Here is a 24,910-nt window from a genome sequence, read left to right as displayed (position 1 = left end):
TGTTCTTTCTACTGTACAAGCGGTTCTTGAGAGTTATACATGGCAAGGTCAGTTGCATTTGAATAATTATGATATAATTTGAGAATATAATTACCATATGGGTAGTAAATCCATTTCCATCATTATTGGTCAAATGTCAAATTTCTAGGATACACTTAATTTCTGTCTCTCATTCCACTGCACTCTGCTTTAATTTTCATAAATTGAGTCTTGTATTTTAGTTGTATAGGAAGAAAATGATGCTGAAAAGAAACAAAAAAGTACGCTGGGTTTTTGTCCTTCTGCAGTTCATCTCCACATTGAATTCTTTTCACAGTCTTTTCTCCACTTCTGCAAACCTGCTGATGAGCAGAAGTAGGGTGCTGGCAAATGGTGCCAGCACAGTCAGACAGATCCTTATCTGTGTTTGCTTTAAGTGTGAGTTCAATCACTTAGCTATTGGATGAAGCTGATGTTAAAACTTTGGGTCTATATGAAATGGTTTGGGGAGTTTGTTCAGTCATGTTATTTCTGTTGTTAATGTCAGAATCATGATAACTTCAGAAAGCCTAGGATTTGAAGGTGAGCAATTATTTTCATACTATAATAGATGTCAATAGAGAATGTTTGACAACTTGAATTTTTTTGCATATTTGATCAACCCTTGCCAGCAGCAAATACAAATGAGAGAATGCAAATGAGAGGCAGTGCTTCATGCCTACCTCTGAACTAGTCAAATGCTGTCAGTAAAACATTCTTTTCTGTCCTGGTTTAGGATAAATTTGGAAGGGAGCAAGGGGACTTCCCAAAGGGATGTTTTCCTAAAGGGCAGAATTCAGCAGCACATTCCCCAACTGGTTCAGGCGATAATCTCCTTAGGAAAAAGTGGAAAAAACTGTTTATTTAACAAACATGAAAAAATGAATAATATTAAACACTGAAGCCTCTCGTTGTTGTGAAGAGATGGTAAATTCAGAAAGTCCTTCTGTGGTTCAGAGAAAGCGAGTCCTTTTGTGGGGTGTGGCTTGGCTCGCTCAGTCTCTCTCAGTCCCTCTGGGGCTCGGACCCGGTGTCCAGGCTGCAGAGCAGCTTTAGGTGGGGCAGGGGTCCCACACCACTGTCCTGGTGTTCTGGGCCAGACAGAAGCCAAACAGTTCCAGGAAAAAAAAAACCAACCCTGGAAACACCTTTCTTGACATAGCTAATAAGGAAAACCAGCAAAAATCAGAAAAACTCCCTGTTTCTCTCTGTGGTGGAGAACTGAGAGATCACTGCCTCATGTTCAGAGAAAGCTGAACTTTTATCTCTATGTTTTGAATACAGTGTGAAAAAAATTAATTGATCCCCTCCTTCTTTCTCTCTCTCTGGGCTTAGCTTAAAGCTACAATACCCATTTCTGAGCAAAAAGGCAGACGATGGGGATACCAGCATCCTAAAGTCACCCCAGGACATTTTCTTTCCTTTTCTCTCTCACGTGTACGTGGAGAAATTCACATGGAGTTAGCAGATAGCTGATGGGATACAGACCTTGCTGTGCTCCTTAGAGCTCTGATAAGCCCAGCACAGCGTGACCTGACAGAGAGATACTAAGACTTCCTCAGAAATGGAACCAAGGTAGCCTTGTAAAATCCTGCCTGGGCCTTGCTGGTGTCCTACCAAAGTGTGAGATGCACTGAATGTTGAGTCAGGGACATTGGATATTGGCTTGGGAGTGGTAGAATTGCACTGTGCAAGTCACGATGCTGTCCTAGTTTGTGACCTTTTCCAGAGGCAGCGATGGGATAGTTCAATGCTTCGCACTTAGTGCTGGATCAGTCTGTGCTTTAGATTTGGTGAGTGGTAGTCCTAAAGGGGTTTGGTTTTTGAGAGAGTCCTCCAGGCATGGCAAATAGAGACAAACTTGCAGAAGTGAGTATGTTGGAGAAGAGTACTGTCTGTGCAGTCCAGGAGCCTGTGAGAAACAGAAAAAATTGCTGTCACTTACTACTTGTTTAAAAAGAGGGTGAATATATGAATGGAAAGCCTTGGTTCACTTGAAAAGGTTTGGGTTCTACATGTTGTGTAAGTACATGTGACTTGTTAAACATGTGCATGCTGTCCAATTATGCAAGACAGGTCTGTGCCTAACATGGAATCCGTAGAGTTTAAATACCCCATTGGTTTATACTCACATCACTTGTCTTGTTCCTTCACATAATGGTTTTCAGAGCCAGCAATGGCAGAACAGGCTTTGTACTGTAATGATTTCGTCTGAACTGGCAAAATGTTAAACCTAAATAGCGTTTTCAACTTGAAAATTTTGAAACATGGACAGGCTTGTCTCACATGTCAAGCACTCTGTACAGGCTCTGCCTGATTTTGGATACTATCTGCAGACTGTGTGGTATCGTTGATCCTTGCAGGATTATGTACAGAGAAGATAAAATGCTTGGATTAAACAAAAGGTTCTTTGCTGCTTTATTTTTTTGCTATAATGAATGTGAAAAGAGAATGCTTTTAAAATTACTGAATTGGAATGACTAGACTAGAAGTGACACTGAAATAATGCTGGCATGTTAATTTTCAATATTACACTTCAGTTTTAAATAAAGCAGGACAGAAGTGAATCAGTTAAATGGATTACACAGTAAACAATTGATGCAGTCCATTTTTTCATCTTGTTTGCACCCAGTGCAAAAAAACCCAAGAGGGAGGAATCAACAGCATAGCAGCACACAAAAAGTATTTTCCGTGTTTGGTTCACAAAACCAAAGATTGATCATAAATATGTTTTCTTGACCATTTTACCTTTCAAGAATTCTGAGTTAAAATGTGTGGTGGTTTTTCATATTGCTGTTTTCCTTTAGAAAATGAAAAAGCATAGCAAAGGCAGTTGAAGGTAGAAGATGGAGAAGAATGCCCTTGCTATTGATTTGCTGAGTCTACCTACTCAGCAAAAGAGTCACAGGAATCACAGCTAGGCTACCATCACAGAATGTACTCAGATTTAATATTCAACTGTATTAACAAGGTAAAAAATGCTATGTGATAATTATGAACAGGTTTTCTTTCTCAGATACAGCTAGCATAGCATAATATCTCCTGTACAAAGAGCCTGTTGAACACAGGTGTTATCGTTGAGAAGAAATGTGCATTTACACAACCAGAATTAGGTGTAAAACTCAATTTATAATTTAAATTTTTGTTCATTCTTCATGGTTGTTACACTAGGAGCTAAAACTCACCTCCAGTTCTGAATGGCAGCAGCCTGCTGGAAATCCTCGACCTTCTGCCAGCAGTGGGTGCTTTAGAGGTTATAACACCAACTGTTACTGGCTTTATGCTGTCCCCTATAGCTTTAAAGGGATTTTGGAGCTTGCTTAAATGAGTCTGTGTTCAGATCCTTTTGATTTCCAACCTTTCTCATCATGCCAGGCAGGAGCAGAAAAGCCATTGCCTATTGAGATCTCAGGAGTAGCCCCGGCAGCTTGTGTGTTCCAGCTCAGAGGAGAGGTGATGAGGGAGTGCGGGAGCAATGGCTGTCCAAGAGGAATTACCTCAGGAGGCTGTGTCATATGCTCAGCTTGTCCCATAAAGACACAGAAGAGAGATACAGAGCACAGTGTTTGCATGTTTGTTCTTTAAGGAAAATTGGAGCTTAACACTGATACCTCACAGCTTCGCTGCTAAGTTAGTGGCATGCATGTGCTCAGAAGAGGATTTAAGTGGCAACCTTAATGTTGGGGACTGCAGTTTAGTTTGCACTGTATTTTCTTGCTGGTTTCTCTATCCTATCAGATAATTACTTCTCAATAAATATGCAAGTAAAAATATCAATAGATTGTGGAAGCATAGTAAGAGTGACCATGCAGGAAGGCTTAGAAGATGAAAACTCTTCAGCTAGGTCATAATTATGTACAGTTATTCTGCCCAGTGCATGAGATGAGAAAATCATTGTATCTTGCATGTGGTATTCAATTTTTATAATGAAGAGTTTTTAATTTAGGAAACATTGCTTTTAACTATAAAATGGAAATCTTTTAATGCATGTGCTCTGGAAATTGAACTAACTTTCAAACAGAAAGAATTATCTGTCAAGTTCACTCTGCTAAATCCAATCTCCAGACTAAGTTAGTGGTAAATTAATATATTTTTATCCTGCTGCTTTGCTAAATGTCTGGTCTTCTTGATGAACCCTACGCCTGCATCCAAAAACCTCAGAAAACATGCAAGGGTCCAGGCAAAGCATTTGTGTGAATACATGTAGAAAAAGAAGTATAAACACACAATTATTCAATGCTTTTTTCTCTTGAAATAGCAGTTAATTGTAGCACGATCTCTGAAACTATGAAAGGTCAAGAAATCTTTGATTCTTCAGTCCTCTCATTTTGAAGATATTTTGTTTGGCTAATTTTAGGGGTAGAGCAGAAGATGCTTGGTGCAAAAGGTATTTGGAAATTAAAACAAGCACATAATCCAGATCCTTATCCATCTGAAACTGATAGGAAAAAAATCTTGCTGACAATGAAAGAAAATATAGTCTGTCTTTTTCTTGTAGGAGCGAATAAACTCATCTTAATTCTCACTGTACAGGATATGATGGAGACTGAGACAACCATGGAATTGCCAGATGGTCTCAAGAAGAGGTTGGAGTGGGCTGCTGTTGTGGGACTAGAGAATATTTAGTTTGTAGAAAAAGGTGAGAAACAAGTGAATGCAGCTTAGCATTGCTAATGGGCAAATGTGCGAGCAAGTAAAAAAGAGAAAGTATTGTTTTATGCCCCCTCAGCTTCACATTAATAAACAGTACTGTAGTGATAGATCATCATTATCAATCCTTGCAGTGGTGCTGTCAAACAAAACATTTGCATTGTAAACAGAAAATGTTCCAACATGTTGTCAACATGCTTGACCCCACATAATTACATTTGGCTTTTTGGTATTCATGAATTCTATGCATATGACTCTGCTCTGCCACTGTATGAGCTCATAACTGAGAATTGTGAGGTTTAGGTAAGAGGTAGGGGAGAATGGGAAACTACTCCTTAAATTGGCTGAGCTTATCTAGTCTACTTCAGGGCGAAGAGTCTAATCACTGGTGAGGTTATACCTGAAATTCAGGTACCTTTTCATTGCTTCTTAGCTTTTGGTCTCAACCAGGAGCTGATGGATGCTGTACCCCCACATCCTTCCTTCTGAAGTAACCTGTTGTGGAAAGGGAAGGTGCTCATGGAGGCAGAGATCTGCTGCAGTGTGAAGGCAGAAAGTGTTGGGTAATACTCTGCTTGCAGCTCTCCAGCTTGAGTGACATCCTTGTGGGTGATGACTTGTGACCGTGAAAACCCGTTTTCCAGTGAAGGACCACTCTCTGCAAGATGGTGGAAAATCAATAGCAGAGAGCAGTGGTAGCCTACTGCCTTCCAGCTGAGGCTGGGGTCAAGGGCAAATGTTCCACTTCCATCCAGCATCATCCATGGTTTGGGGTGCAGAGCCTTGTGTTTCCTTTTAATGTGGTGGGACGTTGTCTATTTGTGCATGCACTTTTTTTGGTCATCTTCACTGCTTCATGGCAAAACTGCAGTGGGATGGAGGGATTTTGTTCTGTCTGATTCTCTCCCAGGTGTGGAGCATTCAACCCAGCAAGCTACTTGCATCCTTTTGCTGAGGGGTAGCAGTTATTGAATATTGAAGCAGTTTAAATGCTTTGTTCAATATTTGTTGAATAATTCAAACAGTTTAAAAGCTAATCCATAGCTATCTTACCATGACATTCTTTAGATTGCTTGTTAGATTTTAACTTACAGATTTGTTTTTTTTCTTGAGTTTTTTAGGGAAAATAAGCCAGTTTGGTGTTGATGATTCTATTTAACTCTTTGAAGCTACACCACCTCTTTGAATGCTATTTCTTAGCTGGTTAGCCCTCAGTCCTAAGGATGAGGTGAGCTACTATTTTTGTAGTGTGTTCCCAGGTACCACCAAGGAATTTGCTGAGCAGTTCTCAAGCTGGATGAAATTTTCTTATTCTTGTTGGTAACCCCCACTTTTGAAGAAAGAAAAGGAGTTAGTTTTCTTTTTACAGTCTGTTGAAATCTCAAGAAGTGGAAAACATGAAAAACAAGGACTGGTGACCCAATGTGTAAACCAGATGCTTCCTTGAATACCTTTCAGAGAATTTCATCAAGGCACACTGGCTAGAATGCTGCTGATCTCCTTAATGGTCTTTAACCTGTTTTCTCTCTTTTCTGGCCTGCATTTGTACTTAACAGTTAAAACTAGTTTTGTTGATTCACCCTGTTGGGGCTTTTCATGAGGATCAATGCAAAATCATTATTTCATCAACTTGCCTGTCTTTCTAACAAAAAGACTACATTTAGACAACTGGAGAGATAAACAGCTTGGTGTTGTAGCAGGATAAGAAGATTTATGGTACATTTTCTACTTAACTTTCCATAACACCTTAACTGATGATTTTTCCCTGGCACTTTTACCATTCCCTTTTCCTTGAATATGCACCTGGCTTTTGTCTCATTTTTTTACTGTTTTTTCCCCATCCTTACATATATATTTAAATTTCTGGCTGCAACTACATCTTTCTCAAGTTCTACCTTTGCACTGGAATTATTTCTTGCTGTGTGTTTAAAACTTACTGGTTTGTTTAGCTCTAGCCCCTGTTGCTACTGACTTCACAGGAACTGTCATTTTCCATTTAAGTTTTTATCTGGAGTGAACTCTGTTCTTGGTGGTTGTTAGGGGAGTATGTCTAATCTTTGTTTACAAGTGAGAAAAAAGGAGATCATCATTATTTAAGGGTGCTACTTCAACAGAAGTAAATATTTTGCTTCACTTTGCTTAATGAAATTTATATTCATTCTCACTTATATAACAATTAGACAACATTGATTTGGACTGATAAATGTGTATTGTACTCTACATCAGAGGTGATTTAACTCTGCTGGTGTTTGAAGGGTTTTTGACACAGGCTGAAGAATGTAGACAAATTCTTTATTGTGGAAGGTGCTGTATAATCTTAAGTGATTCCAACTTTACCTAGACATCTCAATGCCTTAGCTGTACTTTATAAATAGTCATTTCCCAGAACTACAAAGTGCATTTTCTAAGAAATGTGAGCTCTAGAGAAGTGAGTGACTTACTCAGTTTGGAATAATGTCAAAAATCTAACTCTGCAAACTTTGTGCTCGTGCAGTTTGAAGGAATATGTAATGCTATGCTCTCCTTAAGCAGATACTTTCATATTAGTCAAGTTTCCTGCCATATTCCTGCAACGTCTTCTCTGTATTTCCGCTTTTCATTAAAATTACATGCCTTTATTTCAGAGATCCATTGAAATATATTTTGTTGATGTTGGTTTGTCTTCACTAACTTTGGGACTTCAGACATTATTCTGGTCACACACAAATTTGTATTTCTGATGTACCCAAGTGAAATTCGTCTGACTTCTTGATTTCTGTTTGTCTGTAGAACTATACAGCCCAGTGAAGCAAAGGTATTTCACAGCTTGGTAAAACTGCTGTGTGGTCTGTGGATACTAACAATGCCCTTTGACTTGCCTGTGTACAGAGGGATATAAAAATGCAAAAGAATCATCAAACTCTCCACAAAGGAGTCTGCAAAGATTAAACAGTCTTCCTGTTACCTAGCAAATTTTAGAGTGCTATTCAACTTTATCACCTTGTCTCCAAGCAAAAATGGTTTAATAAGGAAAATAAATAGGTTCTGTTGTAGTGACTGCATTTCGTGCACTCCTTTGACAGAGGCATGCTGGAAAAGGTAGCTGTTAAGTGCATGGTGATGAGTGTATTTTAAACATCTGAATTCACACATGTGGATGAATCCACATTTTTTCTGATGTACCTGGCATACTAAGATTAGCAGAATGGCTAAATAGCTTGTGCTTACACCTATGGAATTTAAATCAGCTTTCTAAGAAAAGGGAGAAAACACAGTACTTCATTCTTGGCATGGTTAAAGCAACAAATGACAATATTTAACAGTTTTTCACTAACTGTACCACAAATAGTTCAATATGTGCAGTCACATGCAGAGGAAGAACTGTTACTTGTTGCTTCAGCTGTAGTTGAAATCTACTACAAAATGTGCTTTTTGAATGTACTCTTATGAAGAGGTGAGATGGCAGGGGAATAGATTTGTTGCAAAGGGTTTATTTGTGTGGGAAAATTATGCCTATGCATCCTTCAGTTGAGGTATGCAGAGTTGGGAATTTTGAGCTGGGCCCTCTGGTATAGAAATAGTCCAGGTTATAAACTTTCTAGCACAATTTGAAGTATTAGAAAGCAGGCATTCTTTATTACAGCACTGGACAATTTTGGAGGATTTTCCCTCTGATTGAATGTGTGTTGTGAAACTTTACAACAGTATTTAATCCATTGTGATCATACACATTCATTACAATGTACTTCCTAGCTAATACATAAACATCCCTTTCCCTAGAACTCGTTTACATGCATCTACCTCTTACTGTAAGTCTTTTTATGGTCCTAAAGGGTTATCTAAAGGGGTCTAAAGTGTCATATTTATGGAGAGCCCCCAATTTTCTAAATAACCTTGCCTTGAACTTCTCTTAGGGCATGCACTGTTGTTTCTTGTTACATAACTTTGCCACAGAAACCACTTAGGTTCCTCATTATCTATTTATCCACTGCTTCCAACTACCTTTAACATCCTGTGTGTCTACTTTTACATTCTTTAATCTAATTTTCTAGCTTTTAATTTTAGTGTAGTTTTCTAGCTTTTCTAGTCTTTAAGCTCTATTTTGCAACTTCAAGGGAACTGGAAGTTTATATTCTCTGTGTTTTCTGTCAAGTCCCTCCTTTTCTTGAGACTGTCTTTTTTCAGATAAGTCTCACTGCTTCATTTTGTAGCACAAACTGTTATATCTATAACATTAAATCATAATACAAGCAAGTAAAATTACTACAATGATTACAATGACTGCCACAGGTGCATTTTGTCTCAGTCCCCAGTTTGGTAGCCATGAAGTAAGCCAATCCCACCAAGAAGAATTTTCCTCTTTCTGCTAGTCTGCTACTGCTCTTTCTATCAGGATGATTCCTGTCTGTTGGGTTTCAAACCCATCCCTGATCTAAGTGTAACACTCCTGTCCTAAAACAGCACACATTGCTCTCTAGCTAGCAAGCAGATAATCTAAGGGTGTGCAGTTCTATACAGCCATGATTCATGTTTGCTGGAGCTCATAGGATGAACAGTTTGATATTTTAATAGTATTATTTACCACTTCTTCTAATCATGTATTTAGTTTGTTAATATAAATTCCATAGTTGAAGGCAGCACGCATGGGGTGAATGTGCAGTGTTTTATCTAAAGATGTAGGTAGTAATTGAGGTCTTGCACCCCCTTAACCATGCACATCCCTTGGGATGTAGGAGTTTGATAGGGTTGACCTATAGAGCAGCTTGTAGGGACTTCGTTTTTCTGTGCCCTTGGGTTGGATCCTAATTCTCAACAAAGCAATTGGGAGTGTTTGTACCCAAGTCAATGAGGTTTCTTGACAGATTTTACTGAGTTGCAGCTTAATAGCGTAATTCATCCTTTCTGCTTTTCTGCTAGCTTGTGGTCAGTAGGGAGTAGGTAATTCCCACTGAATTCCCAGGGCCTTGCTAACTTGTTCCACTATTTTTGCTGTAAAATGAGACCCTCTGTCTCATGACATTTCTAAAGGAAATCCAAAGTGTGGAGTTATTTGATTTTACAACATTTTTACTTCTTTCGCCGTGTTGGTGTAACAGGGAACCACTTCAGGTCACCCAGAAAAGCTATCCAGTAAGACTAAAATATATTTATAGCTCTTTTCATATGTGGAAGTTCTGTAAAGTCAATTTGCCAATAATCTCCTGGGGAGTTACCAGATTTGATAGTCCCTATTACCACTTTGTTTTCAGTATTGGGATTGTTTCTTTTACGTGTGCCACGCTTTTGAGTCTTAAATGTTTTAAAGACTTTTCTGCACTCCAATGTGTAAACTGATGCTCTCTGTCTACTATTTCTCTCATAATTTTCTTGAGAACTGTTACTTTCCCAGGAGGGGTGACTGCCCATCCACTGGGGCAAAATCAAGCTTCTAATGCTTCGATTAACTGACAAGCTTTTGCACTATATTCTGGCTTCATATCTGGTAGACTAATCTCTTGTTGCGGAACCAAAATGTGGATGCCTTTTTCTGCAGCCTCTTTAGCTGCTCCGTCAGCCAAATAATTTCCACACTTTGGCCCATTTCCACATTTTGTTTGTCTGGTGTGTTCTACAGTGCCCAGTTGCAACTTCAGCTGGTTTTTGTACTGCTTCCAATAAGTGTAATGTTTGATTGATGTACCTTGTGCTGATAACAAGCATTTCTTCTTCCAAATTTTCCTGTGAGCATGCACTACACTGAAAGCATACCTAGCATCCATGCAGATATTTTCTTCCAATGTCTTGTTAAAGTAACCAGCCTTCTGTGCTGAAACATCTGACTTTAGAGCCTTAGATTCTATTACCTTGCTTGTATTCTGACCCGTGTTTTCTGTTGCAAACAAAGCTACTTCCATCCCACATACTTCTCAATCTGGATCCTGTATTTGGGATATCCTTTAAATCTGATCTTCTGCAATAAACGTCAATCTTTTGTAGGCATTCATCTTCTAAAGTGCTGTCTACTTCAGTGGCTGACAGAAACATAACAGGATTAATAATAGAGGTGGATTTGAGGGTGATGGTGCCTTCTTTTATTCTAATTTGCTAGTTAGTCTTTAAGCTCTTTTTTCAACTTCAAGGGAACTGAAAATTTCTCTGTGTTGTCTGTTACATCCAGTGTAAGAGCTGGGAGAAGTAAAGAAAATAAGTGGGGAAAAATAATTCTTTTGTTCATGCTGTTGCTTATGTATTTTGTCTAGTAATTGTTTAGGGCACAATGAGCAATTCCTGATGCAGAAAGCTGGACTGGAATATCTGCATCTCTCTGAGTAATGTCTTAGCCACAGACTTGTTTTTTCTTGCATATTCACTCTTTGAATCTCATTTTCTTTTCTGCCTGGTGGCAGCCTGGTAACAGACAGCTGGAGCACTCCTCTGAGAGGCAAGGTATGTTGGTCTCCCTGGCAAAGAGCCTGACCTCTACCATTTTATAAGCAGAGAGTGACAGTGATATTAATAAATCCCTCTTCTAGCTGCATTTTCAAGGGAGTATATAGCCTACTTGTTGTGCTGCTGAGCCTAGGTATCATCAGCAAATAGTAGGTGTATTATGAATATCAGGAGTGAATTGGGCCCCTGAGGGGAGTTGGGTTCAGAACAGTTTCAGGGAGCTCTGCAGGCTCCTTATGGGAGGAGGCAGGAGTGCCTCCATCTGTCAGCTGGGGACACAGCCCTCTCCCACCCAAAAGGTGAGCTGTAGGTGGTTAACTAGGTTGTTTTGGCAAACCTAGGCTTCTACTGTCATCAAAATATTTGGGGTGCTGGTTTGAACTTAATGCTATAACCAGTCTTTTGGCTCTTTGGTCATCTGGAAACTCTCCCATTTCCATTCTGATCAAAGGCATCTGACTGGTAGTTTTGCATTTGACTGCAAACAGGTGGTGGTAGGCAGGGTTTCTTTCTTTCCTAGATACAGCTGGAAGAAAACTAAACACAGCAGTCCATCAGTAATGAAACTTTTTTCCACTAGAATGAAATATTATGATTTAGATTAAAAATTCATTTTAAATAAATGAGTCTCTGAAAACATGAGCTTCCTTGGAAGAGTGAATTCAAAATGATTTATTCAGTATTCTGCAGTTATCTGCCCTTTGACATATGGACTCAACTCATAACATTTTTTTTTGTGTTGAATGCAAGGAAAGAAAAGTACTTTAAACGCTTCTTGGTTTTTTAGTAGGAAACTTCACACTCAATCTTTGCTGGGAAACATGCTAACAATTGTGAAGTGAATGAGAATTCAGGTCATTTCATAAAGCTGAGTGTTCTTGCATATGAATATTCTCATTAATGCTTTGTAAACCAAATGGACTTAATTTCTCATTAAACATTTTTGTGGTAATGCAACAAGACTTGCCTGCGGCCAACATCAACTTAAATATTTTAAAGGGTCTGCATTTGTCAAGGTCTCTAAACATCAGGTTAAGCTGGTGAGGTGAGAGAGTCTTACAGAGCTGAAAAAGCTTTGCCAACAACCAGCAAAATTGTTGGAGTGTGAGAAATGGAGTTTCACAGAACAAGGCTTAGTCTCCTAATGGAAACTTTTCAAAATGGTATTTCAAATATCTCTGGTTATTTCTTTATTTCAGGTGCAAATATGCGTGGCTTAGCCTTCAAAGTCATGTTTATGGGAGATGTTTCTGTGATTTAAAACAGATTTATATGCCTGTAGGACCCAGTCTTGCACAGGTGTGCTGTATTTAGCCACTCTGCATAGCTCCATTCAAGTCAGTGACAGCTTGAAGTGACAAAACAGGAATCATAAGAACTCACCCAGAACTAAGAATTTGCAGAACTGCACCTGACATCTTTTTATTATGCAGCAGAAAAAAAGGCGGTGGTTTAAGGCCATGAAGGGAGTATTAAAAATAAACAAATTAAGGAGGCCCAGCACCTGCATAATGCTTCCTGGACAAGATTTTTTACGCATGTCCACTCTCACTGTACAGAGCCTCAAGTGATTTCTGATGTCAGGATGCAAGATGGAAGACTGCATTATCGCTTTTTAAACTGTTGCTGTGTCGTCTCTGTAATTGCCCAACTCAGAAGAGTATGATAGTCACACAGTTAACCCTTGAATGCTTTGAGATTTACAGGGACATTGGAATTTTGGGTGTCAAATGTTCCCTGAAATAAAACACAAAATCCTCATATATTAATTGTATTTACTTTGCCATTACTAGCAAATTAACTTTTTCTTTTTTCTATTTTTTTACGTTTCACCTTGTTCTGGATTAGATGTTCCAAGACCAATGCCTAGGAGAGGGGAAAAAGTAATGGATAGCATGCATCTTGCTGTATGACCTTATTTCAGAAAGAAATTCAGGCACATGTTGAAGAAAGGTCCTGGACATTGCAGCAGTTAGAGTGCTTTATTTGCACTTCCTTCAAGATATAAGTATGTTTAAAATTACATGCATGTACAAGTAAGAGCTGTATGTGGAGGTCTCAAGGAACAATAGCCCTCCTGAATGATTCTTAACTGATTACAAATGCTCCTCTTAGAGGTTTTCTAAAGTTACCAGAATAAAAACTTTGTTATGTAGAGTCATTGAAAGAAAAGAAACTGTGTGTTTTTCAAGGGAATGGTTGTCAGATCTCTTATGATTGTTCTGGAGATTACTACTTCAAGAAAGCTAACAAAATGGTTATTGGATTTGAAAGGTATTCTCTGTAAGTAAATGTCACTTTTAAGTACTCCAGCTATTATGTTTGTGTTTGCATTACTGTAGGGATTTAAATGGTACCATTTGCATATATTATCGAGTTCTCTAATGTTCACTTAGTGAGTTAAAATTAAGATAAGTTGTGTAAATGAAACAGCTTGCTGGCTGTAGATAAGGTCATTTAAACTGCTGTACCTGGACTAAAAGTAATACACTTGGGGGAAGACATATACACACACTAGGCTTTGTTTGTGGAAGTAGTGTGTTCAATCGCATGTAAGTTTTAGTTTGAAATCAAAACAGAACTAGAAAGATAGAAAACACAGAAATATGTGTAAGAGTGACATCTTTGCCTTGGGAGGGGAAGGCTAGGAACATATAGTCATGTCAGATCTGGGGGTGTACATACAAACAATTTTCACTATAAAACATTCTCTCAATGTTTGTACTTACGTGCTTCAAACACACCCCAGATGTTTTGAGATTTTAATGATGTGGATTTCTCTTCCCCCTTCTCTCCATGTTACATGCATAATGTTTTCTTCTGACAGCATGGAATACTTTTCCTTGTTGTCCTTAATTGTGGTCTAGCCAGACCCAGACTAGGAATGGTTGGCAAAGCCTGGCCTATGGCATTCACATGTTCCTCTCTGATAGTCTGCCTAGAAATCTCTATTCTTTCACCTTCAAATTTCTCCTTTGAAATTTTGGCAGTGATTGACTTCTGGCCTCCAAAATTAATGTTTTTTTTAAATACTCACCTTGCCTGCGTTTTTTTATGCTAAACATTTTCCATAGGTCTAATTTTCATGGATCTTAACGGGTACCATTGACGGCCATGCCTCTAACACAGCCTGGAGACACGTGACCAATTACTACTCTCAAATCTGCTTAACTCGACATCCTTTTCTCCTTGCAAAATACTTTGCTGCTTTCCTTAGTCCACCTTTGGCTCATTGATGACCAATAACTGCTGAGTTTTCTTTTTCTGTATGTGAGTTAAGATAAATTTGTTGTATATTAGTGCCACATTTTTCATCTTCTCTGCCTTCCTTGCACATACAGAATAAATGTGTCATCTGTTTAAGAGCTGTTAAGAAACTCTACTACAAGGGTGTTCCTTTGAGTTGTGTTAGGCTGCTGTGAGTACCCATGGTTACTTTTATGTGCTAATAGTCCCTGAACTAGGGATTTTGAACTTCTCTGTGGATTTTCTGTGATTAGAAACGGGAATCATCTTAAAAGCTGCATGAAAGCTTAAAATGAGATATTTATGTAATGCTGTTCTACTTATGGTGCAGCAGATCAGCATGTTCTACAGCAACCTCTCCATTTGTGTAAATCCTGAGTACAGTACAGGATTTACAGACCAAAGGGACTGCAGGGATAGATTGCAGGTAGATGGAAGTATTAGGAAGAAGAAGAAGAAGAAAAGTTAGGAAGCATGCAGATACAAAATACATCGATTTGTTGTAGCCATTACCCCTAAAATTCTTTCCCTGCCTCCTTCCTTCCCTCCTCACGGATTTTCTTAGCAAACTGGAGGGCACCACAACTTTCTGAATGCACTGTAGGAAATTCTTTTCCTTCCCCATCCCATGGGGAAGGGTGTGTGGGCTATAGCTGCTGGACAAGGTTAAACCACAGCAAATTGTCAGTTACAAAGTGTGTGTTTTGTTTTATAGATGATAATACAGAACTAATATATTTCTTCTGTCATCTGGCTTAACTATGCTTTTCACAGGGTTATTTCCCCTCACATTTAAGGGTTTCTCTTTGTAGCTTTTTGTAATCAAATGGGTACTGTGTAAATACATAGGGAAGGTATAGAGAAATTGGATTCTAAACTACCCAGTTGCTCTAAAATAAGCAAAATGCATCTTTGCAGCAATGAGAGTTCTGGCATGGTTCTTTTGCGAGACAGTTTTGGTTATCAGAGTACTTTGGTAATCTCAGAGCACAGAGTGCCTGGTTTTGAGCCAGGCTCTGCCCCTGGCTGCACATGAGTTGCCTGTTGCTTGTATGCAGGCCTGGCAGTGCAGCAGTTACGCACGTGTACATCACATGGATATGATGTCCATGGATGATAAGGTAGCAAATATTTTTTTTCCCTTACGTGTTATGTAATGTAGTAATGACTTTGTATGAGATTTTTCTGTGTGAAAAACACAGGAATTTACAGAATTGCTCTTCACACTAGTCAAGATAAATGACTCTCAACATTTATCAGTCCTTTATAACCACTTTAAAACTGCCACTGGGAATGCCCTGACAGGGGAAGGCAAGACCACACAATCTGAGAGTGCTTACTGCCCTTGTGGCAAGGAATGGCAGCCAGCTGCCTGCCCATTTCCTTATGGCACTAGCAAGGTAGGAGAGAGGCATTACTTTCTGTTTTCCATTTCTCCTCTGGCAGGGAGGCAGATTCTCCACAGTACTGGAGGGGAAGGTCAAAGTGAAAATTTTATTATTCCTTTTGGCTTCTGTTCTTCTTCAAACAGGTCTTCACACAGTGGATTTTCCGTTGCACATTTGCCATCAGCCTCACTAGGAGCTAAAACTTCACTAACCTCTAACATTACAGTAAATTCACGAATACAAGCCGCACGGAGTATAAGCCGCATATCCGGTGTGTTGGCAACATTGATGTCTTTGTCAATAAATAAGCCGCACCCGGAATATTAGCCGCACTTTAGTTCGCCACGAACTTTCACAAAGTCGTCATTTAGTAACACAATCACGGGATCGCCAGGGCTTATTGGCTTACTGCTGACCTCGGAAACATTGTTTCCAAGTGAAAAAAGACACACCCTTTATTTACAAGCCGAAAAAGACAGGAACAATAGTGTGGTCATTTTGCGAGCATTCCCAATGGATCCGCGTTGCCTTTAAACAGCCACTCAGCCACGCGGGCAGGCAGCTGAGCTCCGAGCGGAGCCACATCTCCATGCTGGCACAGGAGCGGCCATTGTAGCCCTTGCGGCCCGTGGGGCGAGCGGCCGTTGTAGCCCTCACAGCCCCGCGGGGGGAGCGGCCATTGTAGCCCTCGCGGCCCGTGGGGCGAGCGGCCGTTGTAGCCCTCACAGCCCCGCGGGGGGAGCGGCCGTTGTAGCCCTCGCGGCCCGTGGGGCGAGCGGCCGTTGTAGCCCTCACAGCCCCGCGGGGGGAGCGGCCATTGTAGCCCTCGCGGCCCGTGGGGCGAGCGGCCGTTGTAGCCCTCGCAGCCCCGCGGGGGGAGTGGCCGTTGTAGCCCTCTCCCTGCGGGCTGAGCGGCTCCCCCAGCCCTCTCCCTGCAAGCCCAGCCAGCCCCGTAGCCACACAAGACTGAAAACACTTTAAAAAGTACAGAGAAATATCACACACTTTTATCGAACTGCCGAGGTAACTCGCCGAGGTAACTCACCCCGATAACAACCCCCGCCCCTCAGTAACGCCGCCATCCACAGGCAGGCAATAAGCTGTTCTCTGATTGGTTCATTGTCGGAACAACGGGAAACCATGGATTTCAAACTGTTTCGGCTCGGGACTGGACTGGTATGATACTAGGTAAGGGCAGATATCACATTTTTGTTCATAGATTAGCCGCACCCAAATATTAGCCGCACTTCTGGGTTTCCACCAAAATTTTTGTCTAATTACTGTGGCTTGTATTCGTGAAATTACTGTAATCAGAATTATGAGTTGTTGCTGCTCAATTATTTAGCTGCTGTTGTTAAACACTAAAAATCAGAAACTACTCTGTTTTTCTCTGCACAGTAAGCTGAAAGCCCTTCAGGCCAACCAAAACTGAGCTGCAGTTGGAAACACATGAGTTGATGTTGCTGAGCTCTTCCTGGCAATGCCATTGCCAGTGGAGGCTGCCTGTGCTGGCAAGATGGATGGAGCCTACACAACAGGGACTGTACAGAAACCTGAAGATAGCTCTGCAGCAAAAGCTACCTTTTGTGCCATGCATTTAACCTAGGGCCCTATGGATCAGCGGAAAGGTTTCTTTGGGAGTTAAAGTCAGATCTGTGTCACAGAGATGTGTCTTTTTGATAGTGCCTGGGTTCCTTTGAAGTGCTGTGTTTCAGAGATGAGCTCCGTTGGTTGGAGCATGGTGCTAACAGGGCCAAGGTTGTGGGTTTGATCCCTACAGGCCATTCACTGAAGAATTGGATTTGATGGTTGTTGTGGGTCCCAGACGATTCTGTGAATTGACAGAGATGAATCAGGTGGCAATTAAATCCCTAAATGTATAACAGAGGGCTTTGCTAAGCATGGCAGGGCTGGCAGTGTCCTGCTTTGGGCTCCTCTGGGTGCAGCTCTGTGAAATGAGGCGCTGCTTAAAAATGAAACTAATCAGCCTTTAAAAAGGGAGAGGAAAGGTGTTGGGAAAGTCTGTCCTAAGAGTACTGAGCCGCTTAGCCTCTAATGTCTGTAATCCTTTGTGTAAAAGGAATTTGCTGAAGCAGCAGAGTCTGTGGCTCTTTACCCTCTTTGCCACAGCCCTGCAGGAAATTCTCTGCTTGCAAACTGCTAAGATAAACCTCTCTGCCATTAGATTAATTGATTGCAACTGCAAGTGTCTGTTACTGCCACACTGTTCAAACATAGGAAGGGGAAAGGGAAGAAAAGCACAACATAAATAGGAACTATTGATTTTAATTTCTATTTATTTTCATATGTTTTGTGAAAAAGCACACCTACACTGAAAAACATGTAATCAGATGTTCCCTGTAGCAGATTGAAGTAAAAAGGTGAATTGATGTTATGCTAAGAAATAATTTGGAACATTTGATGCTTGTTTTTTTAATGACATTTTTGTTTACCCTTTAATTATGTTCATCACTGTCTTTTACCCCATTATTTGTTTTCTTATATCCTAAGATTAGGAATAAAGCAGTATGTTAATTTCCCATTTAAATTTTAAAAATAATATTTATCTCTGAATAGGAAAACTGATAACCAGAGATAAAAATTTCACTGGAAAAAAAAAAATCATTGAATTATCTTAGCAAGTAGGAATAGTCTCAACTATGAGTACAGTGTCATGCCAAAGGAATGACAGCTGAGGAGAGCTGTCACTGGTGGTTCTCAGATACCACATCTCCTTGTTGGTACCCATGAGCTGGGTGGTGACTCCCCTGCCTGATGGGCTTCTTCAAAGTGTTGACAGAAATATGCAACTCTTTCAGCAAATGTCTGGCCAGTGGTCATGCCTTAATCAGAAAATTGAGGGGGTGGATGTAGCTTTTCAGGCTGGAAGTGAAATGACACACAGAATAGTGTCAGCTTTAAGAGTCCCATTGCTTCTGGCATGTTTTCTGAAGGAGTACTGCTTTCTGGAGACTTATAAGCATCAGTTAATGACTAAGGTTATGACTCCTGGGTTCAGTTTAAATGCAGAATGTAACTGCATGCAGAGTGCTTCAAATGGATTTCCAGGCTTTTTCTGGTATGAGTGTTCCAAAAGTCATCAGACTGACATGATCCTGAAAGTATAATAAAAGAACCAGATAGGAAATATTTGCAGTTCACATAATTTTTAATGAAATATTTAAAGAAAAAAGAAATTGAAATTACAACCTTTTAGAAATAAAGTGTTTGCATGCCTCTACATTTCTGACATAAGTCTATGGGTTGTGACTGTATATGTGTAAATTCTGTAGTTGACTTAGAATTATTTAAGAAAATTTGAATGTTTGCTATTTGCAGTTTTGAAATTATAGTTTGTGCTATATATCTGCCTAATGTAGAGTTCCCAGGACCACAAAATTGTCCTTTTGCCAAGTGGTACATATTTATGTAGTATTCCATGAAATGGTCTACAACTTTGCAGAAAATAGGACAAGCTCTGTAAATAGAGCATGTCAGGTACTTTTTTTGCTACAAATTGACACATTTGTTCTGTGGTGGATGTTTTCCTGAGATTTCTGTGAAATCTCTAACAGCATTGCTTATTTGTCATTTTACCTACAGGTACATTTATGTTCCAATGGGAGGATCTCAGTCCAGTTTGCTTGGAACGCTGTTATCTACAGCCCTCACTTTTGCCTTTGTAAGCTACTGGCATGGAGGACAGAGTTATTTGTGGTACTGGGGCGCACTTAATTGGCTCGGAGTGATTGTGGAAAATGGCACCAAGAGGATACTTTCAATTTCACTTATTCAAGATTTAATTGTAAGTTGAATCTCTGTGCATTTCATATTCTTGCTTCCTGGCTCCATGTTCATTTGAAGTTTCTCATTACTAGTTTGGTTTAACCAAGATTAAAAGTCATGGATAACACATAGAATTAGCATTCCTAACTAACTGCCCACCCTCCAGTATCTGAGGTAATAACTAGTTCATATCACCAGAATTTTGCAAAGTAGCAGCAAAGCAGATGGTGAAATATGCATGGTCTTAAAAGCTTCCTCTACAGTCCTAGAGTAAGCAAATGCTTGTCACGTTGTATATGGAGGAACAGAAGCCAGTTTTAACATTTGTATTCTGATTTCACTCAGGATGGCCTTAAAATATTCATCTTCACTAAAATTAGGAGTGTATATTTCTAACCATGTGTTTCCTGGACAAATGTGTGTGTAGCAGCTGCTTGCATCTGGGAATAAGCTTACACTGGGAAAACTTATGCCACTTAAGAGCCAAGCAAAGAAAACATTATTTTGCCTTGAAATACTGTGAAATTTTCATTTTACTTACACTTTTGACCTTCATACTGTAATTTCCAACAGACAAAATTTGACTTTGACATGCAATTAGATGCAAAAACCACTGTTTTAATTTTGATGGTTATTTTCATCTGCAGGTTTGCTCGCTACTAAATTCTAAATCTAGTAACTGTTTGTAAGAGTAAATAATTCATGTGTCTTGTGTCCTTACTAGTGATAATTACACAGAATTCATACTCCTATATATTGTTGTTTTGGTGGAGACTCACTCTGCAGCCTGTTGAAGTCCTAATGCTCAAGGAATGATTCTTCTTGTTCTTCCTACCCATTTCAGTTTCACTGTTGTGCCATCCTGTGTGTGGCAGCTGATACAGCTCAGTAATTTAGTAGGCAGTGCTACCTTATATCACCCAATTGTCCATCACTGCAGTTTCAGTGATGGTCTGGAAGCAGATTTTTGCCTTTCTAGAGAATGAATTTATCAGATCCATTAATACTCTCTCTAGGGTGGAACTCAGCTTCACCATCTGATCAACTGCAGATGTTTGTCTCTGGACTGGAAGACAACATGATTTTTTAGGCATCCAGTTATAAGAGGAAATAAAAGTGTGGGGGCTTGCTTTTTGTATCTGATGTCACTGTATTAGAAATTTTAATTGAACTCCTAGGGAATTAAGTTCTTAAATATCATAGGAATTATAATGATGATATTATAAAGGTGGGGTTATATATGTTGGATTAATTTCTAACACGTATTTCTAATTATAGTTAACTGATGCTGGCAGTAGGGTTGTTTTTTGTATAAATTAAATCCCTAGCCGAGTGCGTTTTAGCTCTTTCCTCCACCTTGTTTTCATCTAGCATTTTAAAGGACTTATCCAGTGTCTTCCATGTTCCCTTTGTTTCTCATTTCTATTTGGAAATATAGTTGTAGACTTTCTTTAGAAGACCCTTTCATATCTTTTCCAGAAATAATTCTGAAGCCAGTATTTTTAAATGCATAGTTTTGGCATCTACATTGGTGCGTGAGGCAGATCTCACTGCAGCTATGGCTGAGTCATGATTTGCCTTGTGCCTTGAAGGTTTCTCTACAAGAACATGAGCTATAAACCACTCACTGTTGCTCCCTCCTCACTTGTCTAACTCCCATTTCCTTCTTGAATACTGATACTGGGGAGCAGATGAGTAGTTGGACTTCATAATTTCCTTATCAAGGGGTGGAGTGATATGACTTTCTCTGAGATGCACCACATTTAAAAGAAACTGAAAATTTCCTAATGCCCTGTACAAATTTCCTCTTCCCTCTTTTAATCTGTTTTTTGGAAACATTCCTATAATCCTGTCTCAGTGAGGGGTATGCTGCAGGTCTAATCACTGTGTGTTGAAGACCCTCCTCTGGAGGATGGGTTTTTCACTTACATTTCATCTGTTGACAAGCTGAAATACATTGCATTCTTGTGCTTCACTCAGTTGCTGTGTTGGCTCTTGAGGGCTATTTTTGAAAAGGAAAGTCTATTTTTGTCTTCAGAATAGCAGACCAGTTTTTGAAAAAATACAGAGCACAGGTTTATGCTTTTTTTAAACCCATTCTGTTCACCAAACCTCTTCATATATTATTCTCAAAGTTGAGAAACATAATTCAGTTGAGCAGGAGGTGTTTAATTGGTAAAAAAAAATCTAGGGGTATAAGTTGAATTTTAATTCTACTCTGTTTCTAAGATTGAACTGATCTCTAAGAGTAACAAGAATGGTATCAAAACTGCCTCATTTTTTTCCCTCACACTATATTGTCTCAATTCTCTCACAAAGGGAAGATTAAAAATCAAAATACAGCATAGTCAGGTCTCATCTTTCCCTGAATCCTTGTGCTGACTAAATATATATATGTATATATTGCCTATATTTATGCAGATTTTATGGTAATTTCAGTCCAAATGCTTGAAACTGACGCAGTATGAGGAAATAACACTCTTGTAGCAGTCTGGCAGGTTTTAAATATTATCTCAGGCATATTGAGCTAGAATGAACAAAGCAACACAGTCGTTATTTGTGAGAAGTAATATCAACATATAAACAAATATGTACTGAAAACAGTAAATTCCAGAACCAATTTTTTGGGACAGGGAACTTTTATTTGAACTAGTTTCAAACCAGTGGCTGGTTTCGTGCATTCAGCTCTAGAAGAGCTGATGCTCTTACATCCTTTTCAGTTTACACTCTTCTGAACTTCAGTGTTTCAGTAAGTTGTGTGAGGAGAAGTTATTTCCATGTCTTTTTTCCCCCTATTGATTACATGTTAGCTCTCAGTAAGTTAGAGCTGAATGAATTAATACTGTTTTTTCAGCAAGACGTTATGTATAAAACAACAATAAATGCTAGACTTTCTAAGATAGGGCAGATCTGGGGACTTCATATTAAATGGGAGAAGTTTCATGATGCTTATGTCAGATTTTTTTCTTACTCTTTCTGATCATATTTAGATCTGTACTGAGCAAAGTAGTGCTTTGCTTCACTGTTTCTATATTAATTTCTTACAGATTAACAGACTCGAGTAGTAACTCATTTAAAATCAGTGACAGAATTTGTATTGACTTTTAATAAATAATATGTCTGATTTGTGAAAGAAAATGCTAATGGTTAATGTTCTCCCAGTGATTTAAAGTTTTTCCTTCTCTTTCCTTAAGGAAAATGATCTATAGAGAAACAGATCTATAAAAAAATTAGATCTTGGTATAAAAATAGATTTTAAATTAGTTAATCCTTAGAGTAGCTGGCAACACCTTTAAGTTAATGGATTTTTGAAAAAGAAATATTTGGAAATCATCCAAAAGGAAGATGTAGCAAAGGGAGTGAAGCTGGCAGATTGATAAAATTAATGTTTTAATCTGAATTGAAATAGCAACATTTATCTTTTTAGTTCTTTAGTTAAGTGAAAACATGTCATTCAGTCTAGTTAGGATTTTTAAATTCAGACATAAAGATCTCTCTTCTCAAAATCATACTAAGATGAATTTCTTGTTTAAGATTTTATTTTTAGATTTATTTGGTAAGATGCCATAAACAATTCATTTTGGGAAACCAACTAATTTTATGTATGGCATATTTTAAATTTTTACTATCCTTGTAAGTGTTTTGGTTTTTTAAAGTATAGAATACTTTGATTTTTACATTGCCATTTATGGCTGCAATGAGGTGCACTAATTAAGTTCATTTCAATATGCTGTCATTTCCTACCCAGGCCTGCTTTGCAAAAGGGGAAGTAATTTATATGATGTCCGTGGTTTTCTTAGTGGTTTAGATTAGACTTTGTTAGTGTGTTAGATGATTCTTTTCCCAAGAGGAATGAACTCCTTGTATTTGTCTCTGTAGTTAAAAGATCACCATTATTTTGTGCACCAAAGATGAGGTCAATGACAACTGGTATTCTCAGCTTTCCAGAGAGTGAAATTTTAGATGATTTTCATAGTTTGGGTGGGGTGAGGCATTTTTCGTCTGTTTTTTCCCACTCTGCTTAATTTTGTTTGCCCTATTTGTTCATCTAGATGGGTTGCAGTTGCTACAGTTATTCATACTAAGTTATGCATTGTGCAGTGATCCTGCAGACAGCTGGTGTGGAGCATGGAAAGGTTCTAAGTGTTTCTGATTGGGCTCTGGTTCCACAGGGAATTAAACTGAACTAAAAACTCATTGCTGTTGAAGGGGGAAAGGTTTAATTTCTCTTTCCTCCCTTCCTTGCAGTCTTACCACTGCCTCCTCCTCACACCTTCCTGCTGGAATCTTTGCTCAGTTGATCTAGCTCTTTATCCCAGCAGAAAGCTCTACTTCCTTGGTTTATTTTGTTGCTAGATGCTTTGACTCACAGAGAGGAATCTGAAAAGCACCCAAAGCAGTATGGCGTAAGAGACAAAAGCCAAGGAAAGGAAATGGAAGACGAGGAGCTCGACTGCTTGGAACCTTCTGCTTGTAAATGTGCTTTAACACATGTGGGGTAGCAGACTGAACCTCTGTATTTAAGAGCACTGAGACAAAGAAGCTAATTGGGTCCTACTGCATTATTACTGCTATGCTAGGGCACACATTCAGCCTAACCAAGATGGAAATGCCTGTATTTTGCAACCATGTACATATACAATGTTTATTAAATGTATATGTCCCATATATATTAAAAAATGAGTAATTATTTCCTTTAAATGTCAGAATTTCCTTTTGCAAGTATAACTCACTTTAAACTACCATGAGACAAGTAAAGTTTCCTTCTTCAGTAGAGACAAGATCGGACTATTATGAAGTCATTCAGGGAGGTATGTTTGTTGACCACCTTGCAAGATTAAATCTTTAATAAGATCTCTGCAATAAATAAAGATCCTAACAGCTGTTCTTCAACATGCACTGGGCTTTGATCTTCCTCTTACTTCATTTGGTGGAAAAAGTATTTATGTCACTTGTTTACTGTTGTTGAGCCAGTCTGGCCTTTTCCTTTTTTTCAATAGTTTTATATAATTCTTACATTGCAGCGTGGTGATTTGGCTAAGTGACAAGCATTGGTACTCTCTTCATAACATCTTTATGTACTTGCTGTAGAATTGTGTTGAGTTTGTTACTTCACTTTCTAAGAATGAACAAATTCCCTTAATCTGACTCTTATTCTCTAATGCAGAGTTGGTTTTTGAGACTTGATACCAACCATAATGTCAAAACCCAGACTAGGGGAAGGGCTTTGCCACCTGCTTCCTACTCCCCACCCTGACTTTGAGTTCAGCCATATCATTGCTCTAACCAGAAATCTTTGCAATACAAAGTAGACATACTCTTACTCAAAATTGGTGGAAACTTGTTCCTCTACATATGAGCATTAGTCAGAACAAAGTTGTGGCTACTGATCTTTGGTACTAAGATGCAGCAAG

At 39.0% G+C, this 24,910-nt stretch overlaps 1 protein-coding gene across 3 annotated transcripts in view; it reads left to right on the top strand.

Annotated features, from left to right (window-relative positions):
- HHAT (hedgehog acyltransferase) overlaps positions 1-24,910 on the top strand; it is a 146,695-nt gene that overhangs the window by 54,685 nt on the left and 67,100 nt on the right. For all 3 annotated transcript variants that reach the window (XM_033055749.1, XM_033055748.1, XM_033055750.1), the window contains one exon: positions 19,314-19,515. In XM_033055749.1, coding sequence (XP_032911640.1) covers positions 19,314-19,515 — 202 coding nt within the window. The remainder of the gene's footprint in view (positions 1-19,313; positions 19,516-24,910) is intronic.

The sequence above is a fragment of the Catharus ustulatus genome, chromosome 3, assembly GCF_009819885.2.
Source record: "Catharus ustulatus isolate bCatUst1 chromosome 3, bCatUst1.pri.v2, whole genome shotgun sequence".
Lineage (NCBI taxonomy): Eukaryota > Metazoa > Chordata > Aves > Passeriformes > Turdidae > Catharus > Catharus ustulatus.
Note: the sequence above shows the minus strand (reverse complement) of the source record. Positions and strands in the feature narration are given on the sequence as shown.